Source organism: Spermophilus citellus (genome assembly GCF_964194105.1).
Source record: "Spermophilus citellus genome assembly, chromosome: 12".
Taxonomy (NCBI): Eukaryota; Metazoa; Chordata; class Mammalia; order Rodentia; family Sciuridae; genus Spermophilus; species Spermophilus citellus.
This window is the reverse complement of record NC_138198.1, coordinates 127,668,595-127,679,645: the sequence shown is the minus strand read 5'-3', so window position 1 is coordinate 127,679,645 and position 11,051 is coordinate 127,668,595. Positions and strand designations below refer to the sequence as shown.

The following is an 11,051-nucleotide window of genomic DNA, read 5'->3' as shown; positions in this document are numbered from 1 at the left end:
GGAGCGCGCGGGGCCTGGGCGCCGAGCCCGCAGTCATCCCCGGCGCGGGCCGTGGGCGCAGCGGCGGGCGCTCGCAGGGCCGGCCCGCGGCCCGCGCTCCATGCCGCGCGCGCTGTGCTGGGCGGGCGCTGTCCGGGCGCCGCCGGGCGCTCGCGCCGTCCTCGGGGAGCCGGGGTCTCGGCGCGCAACTTTGTCGGCCCCTCTCCTCGCCGGGCGGGGGTCGCGGCGGGCGCTCCTAGTGCGCGGGTCGCAGCTCTCTCATTGTGCGCCAGCGAGGCCGATCGGGCTGTCCTTTCCTCGCGCACTTAGTCTAGGAGGAAGAAAGCAAACAAGACAGAGGAGTGAAGCCCCCGTACATACATGCGCCGGGGGATGTCAGCGCTGCTCCACCTTCCAAACAGTCACAGATCAAACAGTGTCACCCGCCGGAGCGCCACTTTGTGCCCCGCACTACCCCTGGGGGGCTTGGCTGCCAGGATCGCCGCTGCCTCCGAGGCGAAATCTAATGCAAACACATTTCGAGCAGGGATTTTTGGTCGGTCTTGATCTTCCAACAGAAAAATTTTGAAAAATATACAAAAAGCACCCCCCTCAAAAAAAGAAGAAAAAAAAACGCCAACAACAACAACCCGGAGAGTATGTGCCAAGGGGTGAAGAGCAGACATTCACTGGATGGGCGAGGTAAGCGTGGACTGTCCCCCCCGCCCCAAACTCCTGGGAGAGAAGAGATGCACTCTCGCTCTCTCCTCTTTTCAGTGAAATATAACACACATTCGGATCGCAGAGCTTTCAGACAGTCTCAACTGATAGACAGACACATCGAGCTGCTTTTCCTGCTTCAGTTTTTACTCCTCCTCCTCTCGCCAACGTCACCCTGACAATTACAAATAGGTCTCACACAAACCATACCTGTCAATCTTTTTAATTGCTTTGTTTTCTTTTTTTTTTTCCCGGAGCTAAACAATATGACACAAAAAAGGAAATCTTAATACAGCATAACATAAAAGATTGCACGTTGGAGGAAGACATTCAGAGATTGTTATTGTGATCCACTGGCTGATCCCGGGTAGAACCCATGTGTTCTAAGCCAAGTTAAGCAGACATTAGTCCCTGCAGATTCTCAAACCTGTTAGTTCCCCTCCCCCCTCTAGAACACGCATACACATGCGCCCACGTGGATTCAAACCACCCTTGGGTGAAGTATGTCCTACATTTGAGAAAAAGTACCTGTGTCACTTTTGCAATCCTAGTTTGGAGATTAGACTTAGCTGGGGAAGGGCACTGTGTGGCTTTTATATTTTGGCAATTCATGGGTATATGGAAAACAAGAAATGTTTTTAAATTAAAATATACAACTTAAATAGAAATTTAAAGATGAGCTTAGCTCATCACAGACATGTGTAGAAATATTTAATTGGGCCCCTCTATGAAACGTGAATTGATTATTCAGTCAATGCACGCAATTAGGGAGAAAATTGACACGATGAAACGACATCTTTCTGGCTGGGTTAGAAAATGAGGTCTTCATACATCATTGCAGCGTCTCCAGTTCCATTAAGCTCCTCGGGGGCACCACCTACAACTTTAAAATGTTTATGTGCTCTGGGAATTTTGCCCTCTAGTTTCAGTATGTGTGTTCTCTCCCAATGGGAAACCTGTAACCGTCTGGTACAGCTACTTAAAACATTCATGGAAAAGCACAAAATCTAGGCCAAGATAAATAAAATGGCTTAGTTCGTGCAACTTGCACGGGACAGACCGAAGGCTCCAGGCGCGGTGAGGCGTTCTCCTGACAGGAGGCCCTAGCCAAGGCTCAGGGTGCAAGGAGAGCCCTCACCCCGCTGCTGGAGCTGGTGCGCGCTCACCGGGGCGGGGGCTCCCTGCTCGGCCCAGGCCCCGGCGTGCCCCGCCGCCCCGGCCGCGCTCGGGGTTGATTCGTACCACCTTGCAAGGAAGTGAACGCTTCGCACGGGAAGGGGAGGCGCCTGCGCCGGCCGCCGCGCCGCTCGGGGCCGCCGGGGGCCGCCGCCGCTCGGGGCCGCGGCCACCGCCGGAGCGCGGGCCCCCACGCTGGCCGCCCCCCTCCCCCGGAGGAGTCAAATCCGGCTCCCGAGCGTGGGGAGGGTGGGGATATCCGGTGCCTCTCCCGCGCCGGGAGGAGGGGGAGGGCGGAGAGGCTCCTCGGCCAGTCTGCGCCGAGCAGATTCAAACCAAAACAAAAAGATTAAAGGAGCTGCGCCGGGGCGGCCTCGGTCCCCGGCTGGGACGCGGGAGCAGGCGCGCCCGGGCTCCGCCGGTGCTGCGCCGACGCTGAGCGCGGCGGGCCGGGGGCGGGGACCGGAGCCGGGTGTCTAGGGAAGGGGGAGCGAGGGGAGGGCGCCGGCCAGAGGAGGGGCGGACCCGCCCGCCCGCGCGGAGCCGAGTCGGGCGGCCCAGGCTGGGCGTGACCCGGCCGGCTTCAGCGCGGAGAGCGGGCGGAGGCGAGCGAGGGCTATGCTGCGGCTGGCGCACGGCGGGGCTCGGGCCATCGTGGACTTGTCGTACTCCCGCCACTTCCTGGACTTCCAGGGCTCCGCCATCCCCCGAGCCATGCAGAAGCTGGTGGTGACTCGGCTGAGCCCCAACTTCCGCGAGGCCGTCACCCTGCGCCGGGACTGCCCGGTGCCGCTCCCCGGGGACGGAGACCTCCTCGTCCGGAACCGGTGAGCCCGGCGCGCGCCCCCGCCCTGGCCGCAGCTCCCGGCTGTCCCGGGCCGCCCGCGTGCCCACACTGCGGCGCGCGCTTAGGCGCACAGCCTGACTTTGCGAGATCCCGGGAAGTTGAACCCGCCGCCATCTGGCGAAGGCGAATGTAATGTGACTTGCTAGTGTGAATATCCGATGCCACCGAACGTCCTCATAACTGGGGGTTATTTTAATTTGGGATTCCCCTCCCCTCCTCCGCAGCCCTCCCTCCTCCCCCTCCCGCTCCCGAAATAAAACCGACGAGATCCAGAAGGGGAGGCTCCCCGCCCGGCCCACCCGCGCGAACCCACGGTTCCTGCGTTGACATATCTTTTAGTGGAGCAGGAATAACCCGGACACAAACTGCGACGTTTAGGTAAATGTGCTTTGAAGGAAGGGGGCCAGGAACTGGCTAGCTTTTCCTGTCCCCTGCAGCTTGGCAACCGTCTAGCAATGGCGGAGTCTGTTCTTTCGCGTGTTGAGTGTACCTCGCCGTTGTCGTCTGCGTGTTGTCAGTGCTGTGTGACTGTTGTCTGTCCCCTGAGTGCAAGGATAGGCGCGTGGCGTGTGTCCAGGGCAGCTGGGCCAGGCTGGGCCAGGGGTATGGCTGCGTTTACCCGCATGTTTTGCAGACTTGATCTTCTGTCTTTTCCTCCCCCATGCTCCGCACCTTAATGTGTTTCCACCTCACTAATCTTTAGTAACTGGTGAAGCGACAGGAAGGAAAGAGTCCTCACTGTGTCGGAGCCATACCACCCGCGTCTCTGTGCTGTTGGTTAGGTCCCTTTGCTGCCCGACTTGCAGGCTGCAGTCCTCTCTGCCCTTTGGCCTGCTAAGCCCCATCTGAACGGTTCCAGCGTTGCATGGTTGCATGTTTCAGGTTGCGTAATATTGTTGAAAGGAGGAGTTCGTTCTGACTGTAACTGGGCTGTAAATTGTGTGCTAGGAAGTTCTGTAAGTCCCCTGCGAGGTCGGAAGGACAAAATGTACCCGTTCCAAGTAGCTCCATGAAGCCTTTAATCAGTCCAGTTTAGAAATCCATCAGCCTCCCACACTAAAGTGTAGGAATGAAGAATACTGGTCATGATTTGAAACTTTTGGAGACCTGTTGAAAACTAGTAATTGAGTGAGCCAAGGAGTGGAAATGGGGTGGGGGTCGGTAGGGAGTGCTAAAGGGCAGTGTTTGCTTGTGTGCAGGTAGTGTGTGCATGTGTATGTATCTCCTTGAAGCTGTCTGCTTTGGTGGACCTCTGTGCAAAGGATTGCTTCATTGTGTGATGCAATGCTAAAGCTGTTGAGAGTAAGAACATTCTCTCTGCTGAGTTAAAAAATAGGTTTGAGTATGTGTTCACTTAGAACATACAGAGTGTACCAGTAATGTGCTGGAAGTTGAGTTGAGACCAGACTAAAAAGCTTTCCAAACAAACAATAGAGGAAAAGTTACATGCAAGCTTTTTTTTTTCTTTTTTGTGTGTGATGTTGTAGAGCATAGACTGTAAACTCTAATATAAACAAAACTGTGAATAAAACACCTTTTAGAAATGGGTTGTAATGGGGAGAGAGTAGTACAAGACTGGCAGGGGGAGTTATCAATTTGGAAAACCACAAGTAATGTGGAACTTCCCCTATGATGGAGGCTGCTTGGCTCTGCTCTGGGCTCCAGGCCACCCGGGCCTCTCTACCTGCTAGGGTTAACTCTGTTAACTCTTCAGAATCTTTCTTTCTCTCCTCTGCTCCCTTCAAGCTTTTGGTTGCTCTCACCTCCCTTTCCTCCCCCAAGGTTGCTGTCTCTCAGGTGCTGCCATGTGTCCACCGTCACCAGGGTTGGTCCCAAGGTCGGGGCAATGTGGACCCCTGAGCCCGTGGTCTGAGCACAGGAGCACTGGCTCCCATGTATGTAGCCCATCAGTTTGGGTTGCTTTAAAATCCATGCCTTTTTTTTCTTCCACATACAGTATACATCAAGAATCCCTTTAATATAAATAGTATATTTATCTGAACAACTTGACCTTTGACTTGTACCTTGAATCTAAAATAGGAAAAAAAAAACAGAGCCAGTTTTCTGCAAGTTAGAAAAGGACAGAATCTTTACTTCCCTCTTTCCTTACCCTATTGGAAACTCTATTCCATACTAGGAAGGGCATTTATTCTTGCAAACCATGTCAGTGAAGGTAGCATTTTACCGATTTTTTTAAGGGATGGAGGCTTAATAATTCAGTGCAGGTTAGTTCATTTTAATCCTAGATCAGATTTCCCCTGTGCAGTGTTAATTGCATTAAAAATTTATGCAGGTGCTTCTCATTTTTATCATAATAAAATCTACCTTGGAATGAATGCATTAAGCCCAGATTTGGAAGGGTGTTTGGGGATTTTAGTTGTGTTCCAACCATCTTTTGCTCTGAGTGAACCACTTGCATATCCCATTCCATCTAGTAGAAAACAAATTCTTCATTCAAAAAGAGGGCAGTACTTATAAGCTGGACATGCTTTAGGGTAATAAAGTTTACCATTGAAGAAAGGTGTGAGAAGGGGTGTATAAAATCCTTCCGGAATGGGTAATTGATGTTCCTTTATCCAGTCCTCACCTTACCATGTCATCCTTGCTAGTAACTTCCCACCTCCCCCTCCATGCTGAGCCCTTGGAAAAGAGGGACTAGCACCCATGTCAAGTTGGTCTGTGTGCTATTTTTAGCTTTTTCGTAAGAAGGTGACAGATTTTTCCGTTTCCAAGTATTTCTAACGATTTTCGGCTCAAGTGTAAGATAATGGAGCCAAGAGTTTGTAGGAATGGTGAAAGGAGGTGGGGGGATGGGGTAGCTTTTTTAATAAAGGGTTTGTTGCTCGAGGGAGGGTAAAAAATATTTCTTCTCCAGTGTAGTTGTTTTTCTTTCTTTCCTTTATAGTTTGTCTTTTATTCTTTCTCTTTCTTTCTTATTTTTTTTTTCTTTTTAAGGAAAGTCAGGTTTGAACGACTTTGTTTTGTCTCCTAGTATTGCAGGGTTTTATTATGGACTCCGGTCTTTGCCTTTGATTTTTGTTCAAGAGAAACCGTTTCCCTCCCCCTCCTCAGTGTTGCCTTGTTTCACAATAAACACGAGGAAGGGGTTCAGCACATTTTAGAATAAATAAACTGAGTGACTCTAGAAGGGTATATATTTAGGGAATGCCCGCACCGGTCCCATTCCTTCTCCTGGGGTCTCTGGATTCCAGTCTTTTCGGTGGGTCGTCCCGTTGGATTGCTAGAATCCTGCACTCCTTACAAACACATTTCCAATTAAAGGGAGGTGCCGGGAAGGCCTGCACATCTAGCATCCTTCCCAACCTGCCGGCATTCTGACTTGGTGGCTCACCGTCCCCGCGGCTGGACCGAGCCCCCTTTCGCTCTGAGCCTGCTGCCCTTGAACTTGTTTCTGGTGGAGCCAAGGGCTCAGCCTCCCCGTCCTCACGCAGCTTCTACCCAACGCCCAGGTAAGGACTGGGGCGCCTTTAGGGCCGCGGCCAGGCAGCGTCCAAGCTGGGGTCCCGCGAGAGCCGGAGTCCCCACATCCAGGGCCCAGAGACCCGGAGAGCGCGAGGTGCGTGGTGCGTGCAGCCGCGGGCTGTCGCCACCAGCCTGAGCCGCCTTCCCCCCCCACCACGCCGCTTCAAGGCAGCAGGGATGGGGGGCGAGAGTGCCTGCAGGCCAAGGTCACGGTCCATGGGATGTCTGTACCACTGCTGGGCCAGCGCGTCCAGCTCCGCTCGGGACTCCAGGAACTTGTCCGCGCGGGGACTGAGGGCGCGGGCAAAGAGGCGGCAAACAAGGCTCCTCTGCGGCCTGGGCGGCAGCCGCAGGGACGCTGGGGAGACCCAGCTGGTGCAGATCGGCCACCAGCGGTGGCCGGGCACTTCTGAGGGACCTGGGCCCAGAAGCGCCCACTTCGGGGCTGGCCAGGTGGGATGGCGAGCCGGACAGGGCTCACGGAGCCGCTGTCCGCCCAGCGCTGGCCGGGGATGACCGTGGCGCTGGCTTTCCAGGCAAGCCCGGTGGCCAACCCGCGCTGCGCCGGCTCCCGTGGAGCCCCACTCCGCCTCCACTTTGGGCCTCTGCTGCCAGGTCCAGTGTGTCTGGGCTCTGCGTCCTGCCTGGGCTCCGTGTCCTGAGAGTGTGCCCTGCTGCTTCTCTCCACCTCCTCCCGGGAAGTGGCCACCGCAGGCGGGGGAGGGGGGCGCTGCGTCTCTGTCCAGAGCCCCGGGCGTGGGTTCCCCAGGTGGGGGGGATCCCCGGGCCACCATAGAGGGGTGGCAGCCACTGGGCGTCCCGGGAGCCAAGCCAGGGTTCCTGGTGGAGGAGACACCACTGCAAAACGCCAGGGGGTTCCAACCGGGAGGGGTCTCGGGCACACGAAGAGTTAACCCTGGGCAAAGGAGCACAGAGAACAGAACTGGTGGTTGGGCCCCTGTCCCCCACCTCCGAAGGAGCCCTGCCATTGCTTCTGCTCGAGGGCGCCTTCCATGCAGCCTAAGGCAAGGCTCCAGCAGGGCTGTGCTCTGGGGCACCTCTCTCAAGTCCAGAAGCAAGCTCCCAGGAAGCCAGCCCTTCCCAAAAAGGCCAAGACTTGAGAATTAAGTACATTTAAAGACGTGGCAGCCCCCCCTCCTTCTCTAAAAATAGAATGTAGGCAACTTGGTATTAAATGCCAAATGAGAAACCAGCAAAAAATCTTTCTTCCCTTTTGTCATGGTAGTGCATCCTCTGTGGTTTGGAATTCCGCAGCGTATTACCGAGGCTGGGGCTGACCTCTGAAGGCAGCTGTACATGTGGGAAGGAACTGCATCCCGCTTTCCCATTTGGATACTGTGTAGACACCTTCTCTGTGGTAGCTAGGCCAGGGATGGTCATAAGGGAGTGTTTGTAAGTGCAGAGCATTATCTGCCTTGTAGTGAAAGCAGGTCTTCACACCAGCAGTTTGGTTTATTAAGTTAAGAGTGAAATTCTTTAAAGATGGCATTCTTAACAGCTTTCTTCCTGCCACCAGATCCTACCCACTTTTCTTTTCAGTACAGGTGGAAATGACATGTTTAGGGTCGTCCCTGATGTGTCAAAACCACCTCCTGACATTCTTAGTTAGATGGCTTTTTTCCCTGTTTATCAGGATTTTTTTTATTATAAGGTATATCAAATGGAAAAAAAGCTGGTAAAAATACTGGCCTGGCAATTAGATTGACTCTGGATACCAAAGTGAAACTAATCATCTGGTATTAATCAAGTCATGTCTCTGCTTCTTGTTGGGGAGAAATACAGTGACAATTTGCTTTCCTTTCCATTTGAGAGGGACTGTGAAACAATGAATATTCCATAAAAATCATTTTCCCCAGTTTTTGTTCAGTTAATCAAAATGCATATTTTCACACTGGATATGGTTACACCAGAGAGAATATCAGCCTCTTCAAACAACCCTGGCAGTAACATGTAGCAACCCATGACCTTGTACACTCCACCACCTTTAATAATATCATTGTCATTGCTATTATTATCTGAAGAATTAAGTTGTTGCCAGAATCAGTATATCTGCCCTTATTTGAATGTGTTTTATCCCACTGTTTTTAACATCTTTGCTAAAGAAGCCAATTAATTTCCAGCTTGTAGCTCTCATGAAGTTGGTATGTGGAGGGCTTCCTGACTTTTCCCTTTTTTTCCTCTCTTTTTTTTTTTAAACTTATCCTCTTGGAAAAAAAAGAGGGGATAAAAGCAAATGGCATGTGAAATAAATCACTTGCTGATTAAAGTGATATAAAATTATTCCTAAATTAAAATAAAAGGCACCCAAACTCTGAGTGCAGATCAGTGTGAACAGTACTTGTTTGATTCCCCCCAACCTCAGGGGAACAGCAGGATTGAATTTTCTGAAATTCTGTCAGATCCTTTAGCCCAGCAACCCCTCCACAGTCACTGGAATTAGATATTTTTTCTAAACAGAGTGTGAATATCTTAACAAAGAAAGCCTCGTAATGCATTGACTTGTTTGTTTTCTTGTAGATTTGTTGGCATTAATGCATCTGACATCAACTATTCTGCTGGCCGCTATGACCCATCGGTGAAGCCCCCCTTTGACATAGGTTTCGAGGGCATTGGTGAGGTGGTGGCCTTAGGCCTCTCTGCCAGTGCCACACACTCAGTGGGCCAGGCCGTGGCTTACGTGACACCTGGTTCCTTTGCAGAGTACACAGTTGTGCCTGCCAGCATTGCCACTCCAGTGCCCTCGGTGAAACCCGAGTACCTCACCCTGCTGGTAAGTGGCACCACTGCATATATCAGCTTGAATGAGCTGGGAGAACTGTCAGAAGGGAAGAAAGTTTTGGTGACAGCAGCAGCTGGGGGGACGGGCCAGTTTGCTGTGCAGCTTTCAAAGAAGGCAAAGTGCCATGTAATTGGAACGTGCTCTTCTGATGAAAAGTCTGCTTTTCTGAAGTCTGTCGGGTGCGATCGCCCTGTCAACTATAAGACCGAGCCCCTCGGAACCGTCCTCCGGCAGGAGTACCCGGATGGTGTGGATGTGGTCTATGAATCTGTTGGGGGAGCCATGTTTGACTTGGCCTTAGATGCCTTGGCTACCAGAGGGCGCTTGATAGTAATCGGGTTTATCTCTGGCTACCAAAGTCCTGCTGGCCTCTCGCCTGTGAAAGCAGCAACACTGCCCGCCAAGCTGCTGAAGAAGTCTGCCAGCGTCCAGGGCTTCTTCCTGAACCATTACCTCTCCAAGTACCCGGCGGCCATGAAGCACTTGCTTAAGCTGCAGGCCAGTGGGGACCTGGTCTGTGAGGTGGACCTGGGAGACCTCTCTCCAGGGGGCAGGTTTACGGGTCTGGACTCTGTATTCCGGGCTGTCGATTATATGTACATGGGAAAAAATACTGGAAAAATTGTAGTTGAATTACCTCACTCTGTCGACAGTAAGCTGTAAAAACTGAACAATGACATAAATCAAAGGAGAAAGAAAAAGAGCACTTTATGCCCGAGAATTACTCAAATCCATTTATTTTTAGTTTGTGATAGATATAGTATTTTTAAAAACAAAAGTAAGGTGTTAATGAATCTCTCCATTCCTCCCTCCCTCCCTTTCCCCCTCTCTCTCTCTCCCTCCTCCTCCCCCTCCTTCCTTGGGAAAAAAAGTGCCAATAAAAGTTCCCTCCATACTCAGAGGTAAAACGTTTACATTCGATTCTTTAGTCATGGACGGTCTCATTCCAGATTTTATTGTTCCAGGGAAGTAAATTAATTCCTGATGCAGGACCTGATCGAATCAGTATGTCCTCAGCTTGATGAGATTTTAAAATCAGTCTTGAAAACAGTTCACAAAGCTGCCTCTGCTCTGGGAGAGCCTGCTCTTATGCTAATGAGCAGCTCAAAAGTGAGAGGTGCCACAGGTCCCCACTGTTGTCACTGTCCTATCCTCCAGAATAGGGCCCCCCTTTTTCTGCAGAGCCTTAACCAGCTATGTACATAGACATTTTGAGCAGGATTCTCCCCAAATTCAATGTTGGTATTAGATGATTCTGAAAACACAGACCTGTCTTCCAGAAGTACCCTTTATTTGATGGGCTTCATCCACAGTCATCCTGATAAGCTGTGTTGCAGTGTGAGAAATGTCTCTGTTATTGTGAGAAGAGAATTGATATTGAAAACTTATAGACACAGAAAATAGGTTCTGCAAAGGGAAACCGCAGAGTTTGAAGGGACTTTTAAGAATTCACATGCACAGGAAGGAAAATGTGTGTGCTGTGTTTGTGGTGCAGGTCTGCGTGATGCAGCGTGGAGGGAGCACAGGTCACACAGCTCCATGCTTTCAGGGACCGAGTGTCCATAATACTACACTTGCTTCTCATTGGAGGCTTTCAGACATAAAACAAGGGTCTGATCTCTGGTCATGGAAACAGAATAGCAGTCACTGACCCTCCTGTTTCATGTCCAGCATTCTGCTGGAAGGAGATGGGTTTTGTCACTGCTGCCTGATGGTACACACCATCCACCAACCACACATGAGAAGCAGCGCGACATGTGCCTTCTCTCCCGAATCATGCCAACGCTGATCCACTTGCCTCTTAACCTCCGGCGCCCGGAGGCTGCTGCTGCTTTCATCATTAAGTCGAAATCCCACAGTGCCTTTCTAATTGAAGGTGAAGCCCACCAGATTATTTTGCAGAGTCTTGGGTTTCAGTGCATCGAACATGCTCAATAAATATGAACGCAATTAAAGATGGTCCAGGAAAGTTGGGGAGCAGATGTAATTCTTCCCTTGCATCTGAGGAGCAAGGAAATCCTACTGCTGAAGAGCTGTTAGTATCTA

General features: G+C 51.6%; 1 protein-coding gene across 1 annotated transcript; it reads left to right on the top strand.

Annotated features, from left to right (window-relative positions):
- Positions 1 to 1,995: 1,995 nt before the first annotated feature.
- On the top strand, positions 1,996 to 9,913 carry PTGR3 (prostaglandin reductase 3). The gene is given in 4 exon segments (XM_081263375.1): positions 1,996 to 2,702; positions 2,947 to 3,046; positions 3,048 to 3,100; positions 8,744 to 9,913. Coding segments are annotated over 4 exon segments (1,287 nt in total). The 5' UTR covers positions 1,996 to 2,493; the 3' UTR covers positions 9,669 to 9,913.
- The last annotated feature ends 1,138 nt before the right edge of the window (positions 9,914 to 11,051 follow it).